Source organism: Ictalurus furcatus, chromosome 24 (genome assembly GCF_023375685.1).
Source record: "Ictalurus furcatus strain D&B chromosome 24, Billie_1.0, whole genome shotgun sequence".
Lineage (NCBI taxonomy): Eukaryota > Metazoa > Chordata > Actinopteri > Siluriformes > Ictaluridae > Ictalurus > Ictalurus furcatus.
Window position 1 is genome coordinate 17,147,119 of NC_071278.1, and position 24,061 is coordinate 17,171,179.

The following is a 24,061-nucleotide window of genomic DNA, read 5'->3' on the forward strand; positions in this document are numbered from 1 at the left end:
GGAAGCATGCACGTATGCTACAATGTTATTTGTGTAATTATAGTAATCACGCTGCAAACTTGTCCCTGCAATTGCAATGCAGTAATATCCATAGTGTTCAGAGCTTTATTATTAGAGCTTAGAGCATATGCATAGGCTTGAAAAGTACTTCCATGGAATCGCATCTCTTTTGAGATTTATCTTTTTCTGGCTTAAACTATAGCTTGTGAACATGCAGTCTAGGTGTTTCTTCTCGGTGAGGTTTTGTTAAAAATATATTTGATTCTGAGAGATGCTTCCTGATTCATGACAAGGTTCCTAAATAAATAAGACAGTGCTGACATGATGCTGTTTCCGAAGCAGTAGAGGAAAAACCTTCGGTCTTAGATCACCGTGGCTCCTGTAGGCAAAATCATTAGCTTGAAGAATGTAGTATCGAATTTTCACACTCTGTCACACTGAGGGGGTTGTTAGACCTGCACTCATTAAGAATCACAGCTTGAAGGTGACACTCTAATTGTGAATCGATGCTAATTCAGCAGCCGCTCCCCCTGTTCAGCTAGCAGCAAGAAAAAAATGCTGCCTTTCTATATTTTGGTGCTCATTAAAAGCTGCAGCACCACGGAGGTGGTCTGGCTAAGATGAGTAAAGCAAATGATTTATGAAGAAATTTACGATTTGACTAAGATGTAACTGATGGTTCTAAAGTGGAACATCATAAAGAGTTCATCTTTAAATTCATCCTGGAAGTTTGTAAAGCCACATTTGCCATATGTAACTGTAATATAAAACACCCTTTAAATACAGCTAACAAGTAAAAGGTCATAGGTATACTTACTAATTTACTAATTTAAGTCAAAAAGTGGAACTTTTCATATATTCCAGATTCATTACACTTAAAGTGAAATATTTCAAGCCTTTATTTATTTATTTATTTATTTATTTAAATCTTGATGATTATGGCGTATAGCTCATGGAAATCAAAAGTCCAGTATCTCAAAATATTAGAATAAAGAATTTTATAATACAGAAATGTTGACCTTCTGAAAAGTATGTTCATTTATGCACTCAATACTTTTGCATGAATTACTGCATCAATGCATCGTGGCATGGAGGCGATCAGCCTGTGGCACTGCTGAGGTGTTTGTTGTGGAAGCCCAGGTTGCTTTGATAGCGGCCTTCAGCTCGTCTGTATTGTCGGGTCTGGTGTCTGTCAGATTCTCTATGGGGTTCAGGTCCGGCGAGTCAGCTGACCAGTCAAGCACAGTAATGCCATGGTCAGCAAACCAGTTACTAGTAGTTTTGGCACTGTGGGCAGGTGCCAAGTCCTGCTGGAAAAGGAAATCAGCATCTCCATAAAGCTCGTCAGCAGATGGAAGCATGGAGTGCTCTGAAATCTCCTGGTAGACGCTGCATCGACTCTCGACTTGAGAAAACACAGTGGACCGACACCAGCAGATGACGCGGCACCCCAAATCATCACCGACTGTGGAAACTTCACACTGGACTTCAAGCAACTTGGATTCTGTGCCTCTCCACTCTTCCTCCAGACTCTGGGACCTTGATTTCCAAATGAAATGCAAAATTTACTTTCATTTGAAAAGAGGACTTTGAACCACTGAGCAACAGTCCGGTTCTTTTTCTCCTTAGCCCAGGTAAGGCGCATATGCATAAATTCACACTTTTCACAAGGCTGACATTTCTGTATTATAAATTCTTCATTCTAATAGTTTGAGATACTGGATTTTTGATTTCCATGAGCTGTATGCCATAATCAAGATAAGGCTTGAAATATTTCACTTTGTGTAATGAATCTAGAATATATGAATTAAATTAAATGGAATATTTAGAATTAAATTACGGGGGGAAAAATGAACTTTTCCATGATATTAAAAATTTTTTCATGACTTAAAAAAATTAATAACTAAAGAAATAAAATTTAAAAAACAATAACAAAAAAAAACCACTGCCATTTTGACAGCCATTTTGAAAGCCTGGCATTCAGGGTGTGAGGAAACCACACCCTAGCAAGGTTTTATACATCTGTAGACAGACGTACTGTTTTCACCACCATATTTGTGAAACTGACTCCTTACCTAGCATGATAACTGCAGGAAGATAGCCAAGGCAAGATTAACAAGTAAATAAAAGTACTTCCACATCGTTTCAGTCAAATATGTTTATTTGGAAGTATGCTACAAGAAACCACAATTTTATTTGGCTGTTTGCCAGAATTCAGCCACAGTAACATCCAACGGGTTTTCCCAGACCACCACACATTTTCTATACAGCTCTAGCAATTAAAGTCTAACCTATCTCTATGAACTTGAGCAGAAATATACAAAATCCTGTCTTCCTTCACTGGTCTGTTGGAGGTTGGCATGGCTACATGATAAACGGGACATAGTCATAACCACGTAGCTTCATCACTCATGTGCAGAATACGAAGATGAGCCATATCAGTATGTCAAGGGGATGTTTTATTAATGACTCTCGTTTCACGATTGCTCTGTAATTAAATTGCTTTCAGTGTCATTTCTTCAGAGGATGAGGTGGGAGAAGGGTGCCAGGTCAAACATGCTGCTGTCCCACTGTTCTGTTTACTTAAGGAGTGCAGATGTGGGGTTGTGGTTAGACTAGGGTTTGGGCTGAATTTCTCCTCCCATGTCTCCTGCCTGTCCCGTTTTATTCCAACGTGCCGTTGATGCTAATTGGACTGAGGTCATCTGGGTTGTTTTCTTTGAAAATTGCTTTCGTTCACTGTTGAGAAGTAAAAATTAGGCGAGATAGGGATGCACCGATCCCACTTTTAGCCTTTTTGTTACATCAGAATGCTGCATATTGGCGAATATGCTATATGACAAAAAGTATGTGGACACCTGAGCATCACACCTGTATGTGGGTCTTCACACAGTGTTGGAAGCACACACAGGATGTCTTTTTTATGTTATAGCATTGTGATTTCCCTTCATTGGAACTAAGAGGCCCAAGCATGACAGTGCCCTTGTGCATAAAGCATGAAGGCCTATGAAGACAGTTTGCCAAGGATGGAGTGGAAAAACGAGTGGCCTGCACAGAGCCCTGACCTTTGGGATGACCTGTAATGCAGACTGCAAACCAGGCCTTCTTGTCCAACTTCAGTGCCTGACCTCACTAATGCTCTTATGGCTGAATGGGACACACTCCAAAATCTAGTGGTAAACCTTCCCAGAAGAGTGGAGGTTTCTATAACAGCAAATGGGGGTAACTCCATATGAATGCCCGTTGTTTTGGAAAGGGATGTTTACCAAGCACATCTGGTTATGATGGTCAGGTGTCCACCTTCTTTTGGCCATATAGTGTTCCTGATACTTATCCAGGGCCTCGTAATAACCCTGCCGACTACACAGGTAGTTAGGAGACACTCACACACTCACTTATTGTATATTTTAGATTCTGTCATCCTATGTTTCCATATGAATACATGAAATCAGTCAAACTGAATGCATAAGGTATCAACCATTTTATAATTACTTCAGTGGCCTGATGAAATCGCTGCTCATATTTAAATATTCATTCTCAATTCTCAGGTTTTGAACTATTTATAACTTTCATTCATTGTTTGACAGTAAGATTTAGTAGAGTCGTAATGCCAATATCAATAAAAACCTGTTGTAGATGACAAGGATATGACCTGTTACGGATAATAATACGGCCATAATACATTATTCACATGCACAGTTTTTAAAATATGACTAAATATTATTTATTGTTCGGGTACCTCCATGGGTATTTCAGTAATATGTTTGAAATATTTAAGCTATTTCCCTTTTAGACTGTGAAAAATTAGCAAGGGACAAACAAATTACATTTATTTGCACATCATGATGGAGCATGCTGTTACAGGAGAATAAGCCATGATGTTAGAGGGTGGTGTGATGCTCAAGCACGCCACAAAGTGATTTATTCACACTGATTTGCCAGTAATTGTACTTTACTAGTAATTGTAAAATTTATTAATGTTCAAAACACCATACTTTTTAACCATTTATACAGGGTGTCCCAAAAGTCTCCATATATACAGTAGTGGATGTTTACCAGCTCCACGTCGGTTGTGCCTTCATCAGTGGATGTTGATGGATGTCCACACCTCGGTTGGTCCGCAACATTTTTCCAGTATTTTTGCATTTGTTAATAGGTTTGGCAACTGTGTGTGTGTGTGTGTGTGTGATGTTCTTGCCATGTTTCCTGTTAAAGTCCATCGCAACCTTGCGACCGCTTCCCGATCCAGCCGTGAGAATCATTTCAATACGTTCTTTGTTGTCAAAGGCGTTCTTAAAGGCTATCTGGGGAAAAAAAAAAAGAAAGAAAATATATATAAAAAAATGACTCATGTGCTCATATATATATGGGCGCACGGTGGCTTAGTGGTTTAGCACGTTCACCTCACACCTCCAGGGTCCGGGGTTCGAGTCCCGCCAGGGCCGTGTGTGCGGAGTTTGCGTGTTCTCCCCGTACTGCGGGGGTTTCCTCCGGGTACTCTAGTTTCCTCCCCCAGTCCAAAGACATGCATGGTAGGCTGATTGGCGTGTCTAAAGTGTCCGTAGTGCATGAATGGGTGTGTGATTGTGTCTTGCGATGGATTGGCACCCTGTCCAGGGTGTACCCCGCCTTGTGCCCGATGCTCCCTGGGATAGGCTCCAGGCTCCCCGTGACCCTGAAAAGGAGTAAGCGGTAGAAGATGGATGGATATATATATATATATATATATATATATATATATATATGAACATATTAATATAAACCATTGGCCTTGCAGCCAGAATTACTGTCAGACTGCTGTAGACACGTAATCCACACCTTCTGACCAATCAGAATCAAGAACTCAACACTGCTGTGGTATAAAACGCTACTATTAAGCTTTTATTATCAGTGTGAATAGAAAATACAATTGAATCCTCAGTTGCAATTGTTTGTCTGACAATTAAGCATCATAATCCAACCCTAGGTATCACCGAAGTTGTAAATAAAATGCGTTTATATTATTACTGATAAATATAATACTGTGTACTGCTCTTCTTTGTTCAGCATGCTATCAGAGTTTTATTGTCTGACCTCCATTTTGTGTTGAGCAGTAAGAGGCCGGTCAGACGTACCTTAAAACCATGATCGTGAGGTGCGTTTATGGATGACTGCACACCCTCAGTCTGATGAACCCTTACATGCACATGCATCTTGTATTTATATGCACACCATACACCCTCTGTTACCCCTCCCCCAATCTATCTCTCTCGCTCCATGGGTTTGCCTGTCACATTGAGTAAATGGTAACGTGTGTGTGTGTGTGTGTGAGAGAGAGAGGGAGAGAGAGGGGGGGATGCTGAAGAGAGAGAGAACCCAGACTGATGCTCCTGGGGCAAAAATCTGACTGGCAACAATTCGCCTGTTTCCATAGCAACCGCATTCTAATTACTCCTACTCCAGCTCCTCTAGGATGAGATGGAATGCCTATTGTGTGTGAAAGAGAGCGGGAGCAGGAGACGGAGTGTTTGCTCACGTACAGTTCCCCTTCTCCTCCTCCCTCCCTCCTATCCGTGACGTATGCATCTACGGCACCTGAGTGGAATCTGCCGCCTGGATGCATCAGAGCGTAGTAGTGATGTAGCAGCTCTGTTTAAGCTAGCTGCCTTGCTCCTAATCCCCCTCCCGCTGAGAAGCCCATGTGACTTCCTCGTCCGGACTGCCATTGGTCTGATCCATGCCACGTCTGCCCAATTGGGTTGAAAGGCTGGGATGGACATAAGCGAAGCTGCTGGGTGATGCTCTCGCTCTTTAGAGAGCTGATGCTGTGGAGAGGAGCGAGCAGGTTTCTGCATGCCCTTGTCTCCGGCTAACTCGGAGGTTCCATCAGCAGCACGCCCACCCAGTGCCATCCATCAGGCACCTCAGAGATCTTGATCTTTTCTCATCCAAAGTGTTTGCTTCACTGTTTGACTGCGTGTGAGCTGTGCCAGCGTGGAGCCGGCTCCCAAATATGGAGGTGACGCCGACATGTGAGTATAACACTCACTCGCGCCGATACAGACACGGCGCTCGCGGTTAACTGCTATTAGACACAGCTGGTGGAGAACAAGATTGAAAGCGAATAGTAGGAATAAGAGGGCTCTAGGACATGGACAGATGGGACAGGCTGAGGCTGTGGCTCATGTACAGGTCGGCTGCAGGCTTTGTAAGAGGTTGCCAGAGTAATCGGGTTAGAGGCAGATTTTGGCTTGTGATTAAATATCCCTCGATCTAGAGCAGACGATCGCACTGATCTGTACCCTCTCACCCTCACCACACTGGTATTATGAATGAACTCATTACTTGTGTCCGTGTGGCTCCTTTTCTCAACCACTCCACTCGGTGTGCATTGATCTGTCTGCTTTTTATTATTAACGTATGAGATGTTGCAATGCACATCTGTTCTATATTAGTATTTTCAGCTTTTAAGATAAGAACATGTATTTGTTATCATTTATGTAGTTTTAGGCTATAGTAATAGCTCTTGAAATAGAGTCAATCCTCTTTTGTATTTGCTCGTTGTTTTGGCTGAGCTGAAACATCCAGCCTGGTTCAGTATTCAGATGATTGGCTTCTGCGGGTAATCTAAAAAGAAAAACAGAGCAGTGTTTCTAAAGACTGGACTGTGAGTATCCGCATGGATGTGCTACATGATTTCTGGCAGCAGATTTGCTCCGTCACCACCTGAATGGGATTGACAACGCTGCTGTGGCATGCAGGGTTTATCAGAGACAGTAATTAGTGCAATCATGTAGATCATGTGTATGTAACGTGTAAATCACAGCAGGTCTTGTACAGTAGTGCCCTGTGTAGTTCTCTTCTCTTCTCTCTTTCTGATTTGTTTTAGTCTGCCTTTGATTGTTTCTTTTCTTTTCTTTCTACCTTTCTGCATTTCTAAATGTTTCAACTACTTTCTAAATTTTCTCTACATTTTTCCTTTCTCTCCCTTCCTTCCTTTCTTAAAGTCTTTTATTTCGAAATTTCTTCCTTCCTTCCTTCCCTTCTTTTTATTTAGTACCCTCCTCTCTGGTAGGCTATTTATACCCTCGTGGTTTCCTCACTGTGATGAGGCTTGTGAAGTTGTTTCCATCCTTGTGTGTGTGTGTGTGTGTGTGTGTGTGTGTGTGTGTGTGTGTGTGTGTGTGTGTGTCTCACACTATCAACGCTGTAGCTCCAGCATCATGCCAGACCTCGATCCACTGAAACAGCCTTGGCCAGAGATATAAAGCTTCTATATTTAGTCAAAAGGCATGCATGGCCTCTGCCTTTTTTCCCCTTTCTTTCTTTCTTTCTTTCTTTGGCTATATGAGGTATAAGTGATGCTGAATTACTCAGCTCTGGGACGGAAATGCATTTTTAAGCTCAACGCTGAGGCCTTCAGGTGCCTTGTGTTAGTGACTCATTGCCTAAATCCACATTTGTATGTGACCGTGCTGGAGCACTTTGCATTACTAAACACTCAGCGGCTTTTCCTAAAAGGTTCAGATAAATTTATAACCAGGGTTGTCTGAGGGGAGGGGGCTGGGGGGGGGGTGCAAAAAGAAAATCTGTCATGCCGTTTTGTTTCCTTCATGTGTAATGTGTGTATGTTTGTGTATTCGAGGCCACCACAGTATTTCACTGCCATGTATCAAAAATATACAGGTGTTCTGTCACCTGGGGTGCAGTTGGTGTTCTAGTTCATCCCAAAAGTATCCAGTGGGGTTGAGGTCAGGGCTCTGTGCAGGACACTCGAGTTCTTCTACATCAATCTTGGCAAAACCATGTCTTCATGGAGCTCACTTTGTGCACAGGGGCATTGTCATGCAGTTTTGGGCCTCCTAGTTCCAGTGAAGGGAAATTGGAACAGTAATGGAACAGCATACAAAAACCTCCTATACAATTGTGTGCTTCCAATTTTGTAGCAACATTTTGGGGAAGAACCACGTATGGCTATGATAGTCAGGTGTCCACAAACCTTTGGTCATATAGTGTAAACCTAAGAGATGTAGGGGAAATATGCAATCCAAATTTGACCACACACAGTAGTTGTGTCACATCATCACTTTTAATATTCTAGCTCCATGAGAAGCCTGTATGATTCCATTTTTTTCCCCCAAGCAATTCATTCTAGGTGGATCTAAGAGAATTTTTCGCAACAAGCTAAACAGGGCAGTAGTAATTCTTATAGAAAAATTGAGAGGGAGAAAGAACGAGGAAATATAAGAAGAGACTTGCATGCCTTGAGAACCAGTTAAGAGCAGGCGAGCAGTGTGTGACGGCGTCCCTCATGGCTCCCAGTCCCTCAATGATCTTCATAAATCATTCTAGCAAATAATCTAAAGTATGGTTACCCTCTTTATCACACTACATAGCTACATGTGCACATTTTGCTGTTAGTTTGTGGAGTTTGGGAGGTCATGGATGTGCAGTGAAGCCTGCTGAGCATGCAAATGTGTTTTCTGCTTCACCTGCTCCCCTCGCTACTAATAGCCTGCCACTACACAGCGCGCACACAGCAAGCTTTTCAACCCACCTGTTTAGACCGTATATACAGTACAGTACATGCTCAGCTGTTTCAAATCCATATAAAATAGGACAGTGCTGATTGGTTCTAAGGTGATGGTTAATGTTCTGTAACAGTAACTCTGAGAGTAGTGCCAACTGCAAGTCAAATAACAGGCTTATATTAGTGCGCTCGTTCTAATGTTCTCGTTAACGTTTCTATAGTAACAGCAAAGACTAACAGTAAAGATAAAAAAAAAAGAACAAAGCAAAATGTATAAGCATAGAGTTTGTGAAGCTTTATTGAACATTTATGGAAGGAGTCAGCACTTTCTAACAGTCAGAGTTCAACCACAGGAAAGTCTTTCTGGTTTCTTGGTAACGTAAGAAAAAAAGAGGCTGGTGATGGAAGGACTGTTTATATGATGAAACGATTAAAAAAAAACAAAACTGTGAGGTCATTCTTTAATTAAGGAAAAGAATGTAATTGTCGGCAGTTTGCTGTGGTATAAGAGGGATAAAATACTGTTTTATGAAACACCGTTTTATTCCTCTTAGGAACATGCTGTTATAGTAAAATGATCAACTTCGGAGCGCATCACACCACCCCATTTCTGTTTCCTATAACATGTTCTGCAATGTGTAATTGGTAAAGACCTGTCAAATGTGGCAGTTCCCTGCATCTGCTGATTCGTTTAGAGCCTCGCCTAAAGTAGTCAGCGCTTGATGGCGCGTCCGTTTTTTTTTTTTTGCAGTAATCACGTCTGTTTGTGCCTCACAATAGTGCATCATGCTTTGATGTGGAGTGTTATTAAGCAGTACAATAGAAGCTAGGATAATAATAATGCAATTACCATGTCAATAGTGAAACGGATAATGTTCCCGTTTCTACCCAGTTGTCCTACGGTATTTTCAGATTCGCACCAGGTGAATACTTTTTGAATGAAAAGAGGAGAATTTGGGGAAAATAGGAGGCATTTATGATTCATGTAGTGCCAGCTCGCTTGGCAAATGTGTCATGGCAGTGACTGGATCGATTCTTTTGTGTGTTTCTAGACGTGCATCCTGTAAATGTTTGACTCGGCTGGATTGAAGATTAGGCTGAGGTCAGGTGGAAAGCAAGCAAACTGGAGCAGTGTGACTGTGCATGTGCCGATTTCAGTTTGAATCAAGTGCAGGAAAATCCTGGTTTGTTCATTGTCGTCACTCCCTCGTTGTGGTAATAAATAGTCAGTTATCATCCGATTTGGGCTTTGACATTATTTGGGTAGAGAAAATCTATTTTGTATGAAAATACGGTTTTCTTACTCACTAGATGAGTACCAAAGGAAGGGGACGCTTGTCTATATGTGTGATGGATAACCAGGCAAAGCTCTGTAATTAAAATTAGAGACAGGAGTGATGAATCTTACAAGCCTTGATGACCAACAAACCATGATTCTGCTGTCAGTGAAAAAGTGACTGGATTGCCGAAGCTATAAAGTTAAAACTCTGCCTTCAGCAATGCAAAAGTGCATGTGGATATGAGATCAAATGTGTGACTGTCTTTAAGACCATATATAGGAAAGTGGACATGCCTTTGATCTTCAAGTCGGAAGAAGGAAGTCAGTGTCATTCATACTGTATATACGTGCACGTTTTCACATATGTTTGTCAACCAGTAAACACGAGCTAACCTGACCGCATTACCGAGAAGTCCTGTTTATAAATGTCCACAATCCGTACTACGAATAGTAGAACGAGTTAACTGTTAACGTTATTAAGCTAGTTAACATGGGTCAACTTGAAAGTATTACTGAGATATAATTTTTAATACTCATAATCTTCACTGCTATTGGTAGCCAGCTAAGTGACCTGATTTGCTAATGCTAGCCAGCTAGTTAACATGCGCTAACCACACAGGGTTTCTGAGAGGATTTTTTTTTTTAAGTCGTATTTATAAATATGAATAAAGCCTGAAACGAAAAATAACTTGAAACTTGAGCTTTAAATGTTTGTTAGGGTTGCCAGTTGTTAAAAGCGTCACCAGACAACGAAAAGAGACTAAAAGCATCCATGAAGCCCAGCAGCTAAACACCTTTAAAATCATCTGGGCTTCTTTTGTGTTGTATGTACCATGATTTCTACATGTATTTATATATTTTTTCTTTTTTTCATCTGGGTTTGTGTAGGAGTATGACTCACTAAGTTTTTAAATCGCTCATTTGGAATATAATAATGGTGTCTGCAATTTTCACCAGATAAAAATAGCACTGGCTGCACAGTGTGGCTATGTAATGCACATGCATTGCAACATTGGCACATCCTTATTCAGAAAAATAACTAGCTACCTAAACGCATCGCTGCGCTAATGTTGCAGCTAAGAGTTTAGATTAAAAATGATTATTATTGTTTTAAAAAAAATCATAATAATTTTTGCTTCTCAGTTAAGACCAGATATTTGTCTAAAGCTAATCTGACTTCAATTGTTTTATATGGAGGCTTTTAACAGTGTGATATAATTCCTCAGTTTAGGTTTATGTTTACGTTTCTGTCGGTAGGCCTGCGAGACCACGAAGAAGCCATGTGCGTGTAAAAATGTAACAAAGTGATACTGGGATTAGTGCTCTGTTTAAGTTTAGAGGAAGGCGGTGTGATCTGGGAAGTTGATGACGAGTGCCAGATATAGGACTGTAAAAATTTCATGAATTGAAGAGCCGCAGCGTCTGTCTCTAGCGAGCACTTTTTTTTCGCACAAGAGAAGATGCATCGTCTTCCCCCTTCATGTCGCTGTGCATTATCTGGGAGCTGACACACTGTGGGTGAATGTGTTCCCTACATATCAGTGCTGGACAGAGTAGATAAAGGCTGGTCGGTGGATGGAAACCACAGCAGTCTTGGTGAAGTAAAGATACTCTCAGTACGGCTCACCTAAAAAAGCTGTGTTCCTTTTTTTTTTTTTTTTTTATTCATAAATACCTCCACCCACCCTTTCAGCAACAACAGTCCTGTCCTCCTCCACCTCTCTGTCTCTCCACAGGAAATCACACTTCCATTGCTGAAGAAGCCTACTATTTTTTTTTTTTTTTTTTTTTTGCAGGCTTTGAGGAAAACCTATTTGAAGGAAAAACATTTAAAGGAATACACTTTTTTTTTGTTACACAACTAATCCCAACTAATCCCTATCCACCATTTCTGTAGTATATGTGTATGAGTATTATGGATAATAATTGTGACACATTTTCCTTTACTGTGAAAACAACAGAAAACCGGTTTACTTATAATGGAGGTCTGAGCAAATGATGAATTCTGTGATAAAGGTCTAAAATATACATATTCAAAACTCTGTGTAACAAAAAAAAAGGATTTGGGATGAAACAAACGTCGAGAGAAACTTTTCTTACGAAAAAAAATACATAAAAAAAAATTTCGTTACTTGCACTTTCCGGAAGATTCTGTATATCCACACATACAAAGCACAAATCCCTCCCCTTTAAAAGGTTTGCCAGTCTGCGATGGCAGAAATGAATGCAAATCAAGCAAACTCCACAATATTCGGAGGAGCCTGCAAATCTTCAACGTTACCGCAGATTTTCCACAGATTTGGGCCAAGAAGCATCACGTGATGTCATCACAAAACACTCTTTGATTCTCGTGTGTCGCATGAGTACAGCTAAAAGGCCTCGTTTACCAACAAACTTCACTGAACGAAAGACCGCACGAAACAATTTCACGCAATTGCAATTTCCCCGATTCAAATAGTTTTCCGCAAGAAAAGCACAAAAATCTCCACAAGTCGCAAATTTTGAAAAAAGCCGCCGCAAAATCGAGCATTTTTTGGCCGCAACAATCTCAAAAAAAAAAAAAAAACGCTGCGAAATCCTGTAAAGACTGATTGTGGAAATTTATAGTTTCATTTATTTTTTGAAGAATTTATGAATGTGTTCTATAACAACGCGTTTCCAATAAAGGGCAGCAACTGCCCTTAAATATCCACTGTGATGAGTTTTGAGTCAACTTTTTTCTACTCCTTTCTCAGTACAGAGCAACATGTTGATTCTTGTGTGCAGTAATCACACACGCACTACAGATGTGGTCGAGTGGTACTACGTTCAACAACTCAAGTATTCCTTTAATCCTTTAAAACAGCATTTGGAGGTTTATCAGCGATGGAGGTTGGTCTCCATTTAACAGTTACTCAGCCTCTTTCGAAGCACAGAGACCAATCAGGGCAGTGATTTGGGAGGAACCCCTTATCCTGCACTTTTTTTTTCCCCCTCTTTTTTTTTTTTTTTTAAATCACTAATTAAAAACTCATCTAATCCCAGTGTTGCTTAAGCTACAGTGTGTGGAAACAGCAGCTGGACTCGAATCCAGAGCAGCTGTTCAGCCAGCCGGGACATGCTGCGTTCACCGGCCCTCTCTCTCCGCTCTGCGCTATGATTTATCAAAATGTAGCAGTAACAGCCTGAATGTAAAGGCCAGGCTTTATGTCTGCTCGTTCGGCGCTGTGGTTTCTGTGATAGATGGGCCGGTATTGTATTTGATCATTGTAGCACTAATATTTTGGATGACTGTAATAGGGGTAATACAAATGATGGGTAGCTAAACATCAATGTAAATCAAATCAAACATTCTCTTAAGAACAACAGAAAAACAGCAGTGACTGAGTAAGTGATATTAACAAGAATAAAAGTCCTTATGCATGTGAATATGTGCAGATTGAACAGAACTGGCTTTCACTTCAGTTTGATGCATTCAGAACATTTTATTTGTTTTTGACCCCAGCTAAGACGAGGTGGCTGTACAGTCATCGGAATGATTGTTTTGTACAACTTTGTGTCCACGTTGTCAAGAAAGGAATTGAGGCGCCAGTCGCTACCCGACTTATCTTCAGTTACAATGAATACACACATCCATAGCCTGGGACATTGTGATCTGTTTGTCTTAATGATTGTAACGATCACCGCTGCAACTTCATCGTTGAACTAGCGATGTCTGAATAGTCATTATAAAGCATGAAGTGTGTGTATCAGAGTCAATATCAGGAATTAATCTGTGTTTGTGTGTGTCGTAGGTGATGCAGGTGGTGAGGGAACAGATCACTCGTGCTCTGACGAACAAGCCTAACTCTCTGGATCAGTTCAAGACCCGCCTGCAGAACCTGAGCTACACCGAGATCCTCAAGATCAGACAGTCGGAGAGGATGAACCAGGAGGACTTCCAGTCTCGGCCCATTCTGTGAGTAACACCACACACACACACACACACACACCCATAACCATTCACATGGGCTAATATACAGTGTACTCTCATACATACTTGATGCATCCATGGTAGCAGCACATACTAGATTTATGGAAGAACAAAAAAGAGAGCGGTTTGATTGTGGTGCCTGAATATTCTGGCCTTGATTGTGGTGCCCGAATATAGAACCACACTATCTAATTTCTGCACAGGCAAAGAAATACAAAAATCAAGAAATAATTAAACATCGAAATTAAATCAATGAATAATTTAAGGGGAATAAACAAATAAATAAACAAGTTTAGGAATGTATTTGTCTATACAATAGGATCAAATGAATTACAGAACCATATGAATAAAAAAAATGAATAAATAAAGACATCGACAAAAGCAAAAACATTTATTTGTTTTTGTTTGTTTATTTTTTTATTTTTGAGTCATTTATTTATTTTTACATTTTGTCTGATCTGGTCCATCATAGATTGAAGGCGCACATTAAAAGGACATTTCCACACAAATGACATTGGAGTTGTAGGGCAGTCTAGATCTCATTAGACTAAGAGGACACTCAATTTAGAGTTTTTTTTTTGTAGCTGACGGCACGTCATTTGTGCTGCGATGTTCAGTTTCCGAGAACATGCCGGCGGGACTTTAGGCAACATTTACACCCTTAACATTTGCTCTTTAAATCTAACGAAACTTTTCAGTTGAGTTTGAACAACAATTTAAAAAAAAAAAAAAAAGAAAGAAAAGAAAAGTCATTTATATAAATATATTTTGTACTTTATACTTGTAGCTGTACTCATTCATATTCATTTTTAAACTCTGTACACTTACTGGCCAGTTTATTAGATACGACTTGCGTTTTTGCTCCACCGTGTAGGTGCAGCAAAACTATAGCTCACGCACAGTTGATGTTAATGATTCGCTAACTATACATTGGTTTATGTCCACAGCAGCATATTTCAGTGGACTGTGTCTCAGCCTGGTTTGTCTATTGATTCTCCTTTTGACTTAGCAGAGACCTCGTTTTCAACAGGTCCTCAAGCCAGTTTAGCTACGGTGCATGATTCGAAAGCAGAAAAAAGAGTGACGCTACTGTAGTGTCAGCAACCTTCTCCTCTTCTCCAACTCAAATTCCCTGCCACTCTCCTCCAAGCCATGCATAATTTAGTTTAATAGCTGCTTTATGCATGCCAGGCAGAATGCACACCTCCATCAGGGGAGCATGTAGAAAATGAATGAGCGCGCTTTATGCAGCGCTCACCTTTAGATCTGCATATTGAAAGATTGCTTTCAGAAAAGGAGATGGCAAATTTTGGGTGTGTCTTTTGCCTTTTTTTTTTTTTTTTAAATATACAATACCGTTGGTTGAACGTGTGTGTGTGTGTGTGTGTGTGTGTGTGTGTGTGCACGTGTGTGCGTGCTTTACAGGGAGCTGAGGGAGAAGATCCAGCCTGAAATCATGGAGTTGATCAAACAGCAGCGTCTCAACCGCTTATGCGAAGGCACATGCTTCAGGAAGATCAGTAGCCGCAGGAGACAGGGTAAAGCTCTAACACACACACACACACACACACACACACACACACACACGCAGGCATGATCTTTGTAATATGCTGTATATGTACATTTTTCCACTTGACTCTCCACCGGACATTGACCAGAAGCACAGGAATTGATTGCAGTAATGGAGGAATTGCTTAACTTAATTTAACACAGTGGAATTGCTTAATTTAATCCTTCTGCTTCTGAAAGAGTCTAGCTGACCACCAAGCTTCCGACTGATTATGGGGTTAACGGGAAATCCACCGGCCAATTACGGAAACCTAGTATTAAAGTATTAAGACGTAAGCAACCTGGACGTCTACAAGAATAGTTCTTCAGTCACGGAAAATACAGACAAAATGCCCTGAAAATCCTGAAAAGAAAAGTCCTGAAAAGGTGTAAAGCGGTCATTAAGCCACGGATGTTGCACATGTTCGAATATTTTCATCAGCTCGTCTTGTATTGACTTTACCCAGACGTATTTTAGAATTCCGACCAAATTTCTGATATCCCTAGGGTTTTCATGGTCACTGTTCTACGGTTCATTTATTTATTTATTTATTTATTTATTTGTGTATAAATTTAAACAAAACCATCTACTACTTTTAAATTCTCTCCACAGACCTGTATATGGCACATCTAATATTTTAGTCAAACTTGTGATTGAATCGAGAAACTGTCCGCGTGACTATACGGGCCCTCTCACAGACGCGCTTGTGTGTATAAGAATTTAACTGAAACGAAGAAGGAAAGAGTTAAATGTCAGCACAAGCCAGAGTCGAAATTCAGGCGAGACTTTCGCGAAAGAGTACTAGTGCAGTACACAGGACGCTGTCGTGAGGCTCGTGTGTGAACAGAAGCATGGAGATGCCTTTTATAGACTGTAGACCACGAGGATGAACAGAAGAAATGTCTGGTAATTCAGATTATTCCGAAATGAACACACTGTTTGCTGTTAGGACGAAATAAAATCTAGATACGAAATATAAATCTACATCCAGGTTCTTGCTTCGTGGCTTCGTGACAGTGTTTATTGTTAAAAGTGCTGTATGAAGAATTTGTATTGAAATTGTTCGTTGTATTAAAGACACAGTCAGTACAAGATGGCTTAAAAAAAACAACTGTTTTAAAAGGAGTGTTGAAGCTTTTACAGTGTGGAGCGGAGAGCAGTACCTTGCTTTCACGAGATTGGGGCTGTCTGCTGGAACATAGGGTGGCTTTATCAGTTAGCCTGGATAATTTAACACACTTCACACTACATGATTAGATCACTGTGAAAGTGGACACCTCGTTTCTGTTCTCTAGTTCTCCATCTCGCACTTCCCTACCCGTTGTCTGTCAGTTTTAACCCTTATACTTCTATCTGATCTTTCTCCGACCTTCACTCGGATTGGAATTAGAGGTTCGGCTCGGTCCAGTGACGGCGTGTAACTGGTTTTATATCCGTTGTATCGCAAAAATGCTGCAGTGTAGCTTTACAAGAAAGCCATATTTTACTTCATCCACTTATAAATAGGAGAGTTACTTTTAGCTTTCTGTTGTGTAGCAGTGCAGGATCATTAAGCCACATTAAATGCATCCCTAAACAGCTTAGCATTCCTCCCAGCAGAATTCAGATAAATCTCAGGATGATCCTGAGGAACTTTTACCTCCTCTGTGCTGTTAGTGTTTTTTTTTTTTCTTCGTTTTTTATGCCTTGTGTATAACACCATAAACTTTCATTTCTGCTCCAGTTGCCGGACTAATTCAGATGGCATAATCGATCATATCTCTGCTCACTAATTTTACTGCAGGATCTGTAATGATTCTGATTGATTTGCACAGGATAAGAGTTTTCTATATAAATGACAGAGGTGGACGTGTCTGCACCAGTGGGTCACCAACCCTGTTCCTGGAGAGCTACCTTCCTGAAGACTTTAGCTCCAACCATAATCATGCCCACCTGACCATGTAATCATTGCCTTAAGAAGTTCTTGGTCAGCTGAAACAGGTGTGTTAGATTTTGGTTGGAGATGAAACCTGCAGGAAGGTCGATCTCAAGGAAGAAGGTTGGTGACCACTGGTCTACACTATGTACTCATTGTTGTCCTACCAAAAACGTCCACATTATTCCTTAGTTATTTATGTACATTTTGTACATCTTCTGAGCATACTGAATGACGCACGTTATGACTGCTCGTCTGTGGGCTCGTGTCTGTTCAGGTTAAAATGAATTGCATAACATGCCTAAATGTGTATGTAGTCTGAGCTAGCACGCAGAAACATAACACTTGTTCCAGGTATTAGCTTGTTTTTACTAACAGCACATTCATGACACAAGCTGTCAAAGGTACACACAGTGTGTCATAGGACACAATTGATGTCAGTTTGATTAATATTTGTGTTTGAGGGCATTAAAATATAGGCTTTATAAATAAAAATGGGGCACCATAATCATTTTAATACATGCTGCTATAAGAAGTAGATACTGTAATAAAGTATCATAATGACGATTAATGGTTGTTGTTCTCTCTTCCATGTAAAGACAGAGTTCCATAAAACCTCCAATATCTTGTGCATTTTGACCTAAGCCTTTCATAAATTCTCCTTTTATAAAATATTTATGTAACGCTTATGAATGTATCATAAAGGCACTATGGAAGTACCCTTTAAATAAAATTTTTAAAAAAAATCTAATGCCACTAGAAATGTCACCTATATGCTATACTATAGAGTGTCCCAAAAGTCTCCATATATAGGGGACTATGTTTGCCAGCTCCACGTCGGCTGTCCCTTCATCACTGGATGTTGGTGGACGTTCACTTCCAGTCTTTTTGAACTTGTTAATAAGTTTGGCAACAATGTCGTGTGTGTGTGTGTGTGTGTGTGTGTGTGTGTGTGTGTGATGTGCTCACCGCGTTTCCTGTTGAAGTCCATCACAACCTTGCGACAGCTTCCCGATCCAGCCATGAGAATGATTTCAATACGTTCTTCTTTTGTCAAAGGCGTTCTTAAAAGCTATCTGAAAAAAAATCTAATATAAACTAAGGATTGGAGTTGAAATTGTGAAAAAAGTGTTCATTTCCCCCATGTATGGAGACTTTCGGGAAACCCTGTATGTGTATGTGCGTATATATAATTATAATATAATATTTATATAATATATATATATATACATATACATATATATATATATATATATATATATATATATATATATATATATATATATATATATATATATATATAATATTATATAATATATATATATATATATATATATATATATATATATATATATATATATATATATATATATAAATAAATAAAATACATTTTTTAACTTTCTGGAATGGATTCTTTCTTATGCAAAATCTTTTCCCCTACATGATCAGACAGCTTAGTAAATAAAAAATTGCCTAATCATTCCAGACATTCAGTCTGTGAATATAACCGATCGGACTGATTCGGACGTGATGAAAAATGAGAGCGAGAGAGAGAGAGAGAGCCTGGTGATAATTAGTTTGCCCCAGATCCCCGTGTTATACTAATTCTGTCCAAATGGGGCTCAGTTCAGAAAACTAGAACATAGTATTGGATCTCGTGCATAAACTCTTTTGCTTTGTTTTCTGTTTATGTAAATTTCAATAGAAATGTTTGTGCTTTCCTTGTTGAGTTCCTCTGAGTAATTTCATGGCACAATCTGGCATGTGCACCCACACATCACTTTATTTTCTCTGTCTGTTCTTTCCTCGTGTTTGTGTTTTAATGGATGTTGATTAGAAGATCATGTACTAAGTAAGTTTATGTATACACGCCTGCAAATCTACGGTACTTGCATGGGTGTGCTACTATATTTACGAGTTTACGAGTTAAGGTTTCTTCCTCATGTCATCTCAGAGTTTTTCCTTGCCACTGTTGCCTCTGGCTTGCTCATTAGGGATCTTTATTCTGCATATGGATTTCTGTAAAGCTGCTTTGGGATCGTGATTTTGTTAAAAGCACCATACAAATCGAATTAAATATTAAACATTTGTACCGTGCAGAAAATGTCTCTCCACCCAACTATGCTTAAAGAAGTCTCTTCCTCTCATTCGGACTCCGCCTTTCGTTCTGTCTTTATGCTTCAAATCTCTCTGCCAACGTTTTTACTTGAAGAGCTGTACTCAAACCACATCTGCCCATCAAATATTCATCAAGCTGCTCTTAAATGTAAATGACTTTGCTCGCTCTCACTCTATCTTTCTGTACTTCCTTGTCAATCTGAGTGTCTAACAGTTAGCAAAGAAATCTGTCTAAGAAACTGCAACCAGGGTCCTTACATAGAAAACCTCACTTGTAAAGCCTTGTTTTATTATTTGTTTACACCTTGAAAATAATCAGCATGCTTGATTTCTTCTGACATCTTGTATGCATACACAGATGGTCGGCGGTTCCACCGTCTGGCTCCTCACAGCCGCTCGGCTTGTGTCTATAGATAAATAAGCTTCAGTCGGGTGGGTATGTTTGTTAGGAGGATGATACTATACAGAAAGAGCGTAATGAGCAGTCTGTTTGTATTAAATCCTGTCTTCAGCTCGTGCCATGCGAGAGCTTGAGCGGACTGCAAAGTGCCACTGTGCACAATTCTGCACAGCTCGGCAGATCCCAGACTCTCCGCTCTTTGCCACGTTGCCAGGATGCTATTCTCAGCAATTAGGCTTTGGATGGAGGCAACAGAGCAAGTGCCAGCCGTCAGCCTATGTGTGAGCAGCACTGACACTTTGTGCCAGCCTTCTGTCCGGTGCAAGAGGTGCCAGGCAGGGGGTGGAGAGCCTTCATGCCAGTTAAAGATTTATTCAGTCAGCAGGCCAATAGCACCTCCTGAAGTCTCACCTTTACACGTACATGTATAATACAAGCCAAAGTTGTGGAAGCAAATAAGTCATTTCAAAAAACTTTTTTTTTTTTTTTTTTTTTTTAAAAAACAACACTACATCATAATTGACAAGGTGTGCTACATAATTGGTCCGGTCCCCACATAGAGCTAGGTGATGAGAAAATATGGTATTGATCTCGAAAAACATTTCTGATAATATCATGGGAAATTTCTCTGCCTCCGTATTTTAAATATTGTGGAAGTCTAAAAGTTATGGGTATGTCCAAAAAAGATATAATAATTGACAAATACAAACACAATCATGCAGTTTATGCCTGTGATGTGTGTCTCTCTCTCTCTCTCAGATAAGTTCTGGTATTGTCGATTGTCACCAAATCATAAAGTACTCCACTATGGGGACCTGGAGGAGAGTCCTCAGGGAGAGGTACCTCACGATTCTCTACAAGACAAATGTAAGTACAGCTGAGTGCATCACTGTGGTGCAGAACGATTACACCAGAGGCCTGGAGCAGACCTGGATTATAGCTCAATGCTCCTCTTCCTTCTCGACAGTGCCCGTGGCTGATATCAAAGCTGTTGTCACCGGTAAGGACTGTCCACACATGAAGGAGAAGGGAGCCCTGAAGCAGAACAAGGTGAGTGTGTGTGTGTGTGTGTGTGTGTGCGCTGCAGGAGACTTGATTATTGTATTGATCAGTGTTTGCCCAGGAGGTTACTGTGCATCAGTTATTTGTCATTTGTGACTTTGGTCTTCACAAACATTCGCTACGGAAACACCAAATCACAGCTCCAGAGTCCCTGGTTTGATCTGGAGCTTGGGTTATTGTTCTGAGTGTGTGTGCGTTTCCTCAAGGTTCTCCGGTTTTCTACCAGATTGCTGTACTGACTTAACTAAATTACCCCTGGGTGTACATTGTTGTGTGGATAGATGTGTGAATGAAGATAGACTGGAGTCCCGTCCAGGGTGTATTCCCAGCTCATGCCCCTGTCTCCAGGATAGGCTTCAGATCCACCATGACCCTGACCAGGATAAAGTACTTACTGTAGATGACTGAGTGAATAAATGGACACCGACTTCTCCAATGTGAAGCTTTCAGTAAAGCTGCGAGACTCAAAATCCAGCTTGCTTGATCATTTTAGACCTCGTAAACGGTGTTCTTTTGCTTTAAAATGGAGGGAACTCTGTGTACTCAGGTGAATTCAGCTGCCTCAGGCTTTCCCCTGAGTCCCGCAGGCTGACTCATAAAAGACAAATTTAGCGTGAAAAACAAAGCCGCATTGTGCCGCTCTGTCAACTATGTTTATGGATTTATCAGTGAGAATGCAGCAGGAAGAATGGCTCTGGGGCACAGAGCGCACCATGGTGCACTACCGCCTCTGCTCAGTGCGAGAACCCAAACACACCCAGATGGTATCACTCATTCTGAACAATAAGACAGATCAGTCTGTGGCAATTCCTGTACACAATAAGACTGCCTCCTACAGAGTTCCTGTCAAACTACATACAAAAGCTAAGCCACGAGTGGTTACTTAGTAAGGAATAACACATGACAGACTGTGGTGTCGTATGAATAAAATGCACAACGGGGGGGTGTAATGTGGCACGACACACAAGCAGAGTGCCGCTACCCATACCCCCCACCCCACCTGAAGTGCACTGTGGAGCGATTATCCAAAGATTACAATGTTGAATTTATTAATGAATGACACATTGCACATTTTAACAGTTTAGAGTTTTAAAAATTGAGCATTGTTGAATGTCTCTGAGACAAGTTAATTCCTGTTCTCACTTATGTTATAGCTGTGATAATCTTAATCTCTCCATCTCTCTCTCTCTCTCTCTCTCTCTCTCACACACACACGCACAGAACTGGAGAAAACTGAAATCGTGACCGAGAGTGCGTACAACTGAGACTCCTTCCATATACTGTTAAATAAATGTCTTTAAACTTCACCATATCCATGATTACAGTTTTACTTTAATGCGTTAAACCACCTGTTTTTAAATCCCTTTATTATTAGTCTTACGTGGAGTGTCCACCGTAGAAGTATATTAGCTGTTACTATGAGCCCATTAATAGAAATGTATGTTATAACCAGAACTACCTCTGCTGTTGTTATATGAAAATAATGCACACCTTCTGACCAATCAGATTCAAGCATTCAACCACGCTGTGTTTGAGTTAGATGTTGCTGTATCAGTATTAGAAGGGCAACAGTGGTGGTGTTGCCTCACAGCTCCATTACTTTTTATGCTCTCCCATGTCCGTTTGGGTTTCCTCCTGATCTAGTACTCCGATCTGGATTGGTTACTTTAATAGAGAGAGAGTATCCTCTGTATCGGATAAACCGATACGGTCAGTAAACAAACAAGCATTGATAAAGCTCCAATAGATTCAAGGCTCCCTGGGGCTTACACATGCTCTGAGAACAAAGGCGAATTGACCGTCAAGGGAAAAGTTAACGTGGCAAGGGTATTCACTGATCAAGATCTTGATTTAAAGTATGTCATGTTTTCTCGTATTGCTCTTTTTCCACTAGAATGTGGTTGTTTTCCTAAATCTGTTACTAGACATTTGTCCCTGAATATAAAACACATCTTGTGCCTGCACTCTTCAGTTTATAGTCAAACTGTGCCACGGTTCTCTCCTACAGCTGAGTGCAAATGTTAGTCCCCCTGCAGTGTTTTTAAATGGGCAAATGTGCTTAACAATTTAACAATTTATCTACAAAAAGAAATTCTAATTAAATATAATATGAATATTAAAAAAAAAAATAGTATGAAAATAATCTAAAGTTTTGAAGAAGCATTAAAAAAGGGTCAAAAATCTGAACAGACGGGTTAGTAAAAGAAATCGTTTACTTTCAGGAAGAAAACACACTTTTTTTTTTCTTTTCTTTTTCTTTTTTTTTAAACTGATATGCATTCATTCATCTTCAGGAACCTCTTTAACCACCCAAATTTGCCATCCATTTTGAGTTATTTTCTTACTATTAATACATTAGCCTACCCTTTTAATCCATTTACCAGCATCTATGAGAAAGAGGAGGCAGAGAAAATATATTCTATTTCAACCTCAAGCCATTTAAAATCCTTCACCAGTTGAACACTTAACGAATAAAAAGGATTTGCGACTTGTGACTCAAATTGTTGGCTTAAAAGCCAGCTTTGTCTGACATGAGAACAGTTTTGTATCCAGAAACATTTGCCTGGTGGTAGCTGGTTTCTCTGACAGCTATTCAAAAAAACATTTGTCTTGTGCAATCTGTCAGGAGCTGAGGAGCATCTCGTTACAGTAAAGCACTGAAACACTCCCTGTGCTGGCTGCTCACTGGTTCCCAGCAGAAGTTGAGGCATGCACACTCTCACTGTGACAGGATAAGCCATCTGCTGTAGTATATGCGGAGGAGACATGTAAATGGTTTAGAAACATAAACTGATTCTTTTTCTTTTTTCTTTTTGCTGTTTGTGTCTCTTTCTTAGGAAGTGCTGGAGTTGGCCTTTTCTATCCTCTATGAGTCTGATGAGTATTTAAACTTCATTGCTCCTGACAAGCATGAGGTAAACAATGCCACAGTATGAAAGAGAGGGGGCGGGGCACCTTTTTAAAAGCTTCACAATTTCAATAACAGCCGCCATTTGCAAAACGCAGTGTTTTATAATAGTAGACATAAAGTTAAACTCCTTACACTTCAAATGCTACTCGTTTACCAGTTCCCATTATATATGGATCATGTCTTTATATTGATCAAACCCTGCATGTGTGCACAGTAAATATGGTTAAGTGCAGAGGTCTGCATCCACCATGGTTTTTTTTTTTTTTTTTTAATAAAGTTTTATGTATAGTTTGCAATTTCTCAGCGAAAAATAGAATTCCATAATAACCGTCTAGAACACAACGCAAACTAGATTGAAAAGAGATT

The 24,061-nt window shown here is 40.1% G+C and overlaps 1 protein-coding gene across 5 annotated transcripts in view; it reads left to right on the forward strand.

Annotated features, from left to right (window-relative positions):
• The window catches only part of elmo1 (engulfment and cell motility 1 (ced-12 homolog, C. elegans)), a 92,332-nt gene that overhangs the window by 66,308 nt on the left and 1,963 nt on the right, over positions 1-24,061 (forward strand). For all 5 annotated transcript variants that reach the window (XM_053613507.1, XM_053613506.1, XM_053613508.1 and 2 more), the window contains 5 exons: positions 13,562-13,725; positions 15,166-15,278; positions 20,482-20,589; positions 20,690-20,772; positions 23,622-23,699. In XM_053613507.1, the coding sequence (XP_053469482.1) occupies positions 13,562-13,725; positions 15,166-15,278; positions 20,482-20,589; positions 20,690-20,772; positions 23,622-23,699 (546 nt within the window). The remainder of the gene's footprint in view (positions 1-13,561; positions 13,726-15,165; positions 15,279-20,481; positions 20,590-20,689; positions 20,773-23,621; positions 23,700-24,061) is intronic.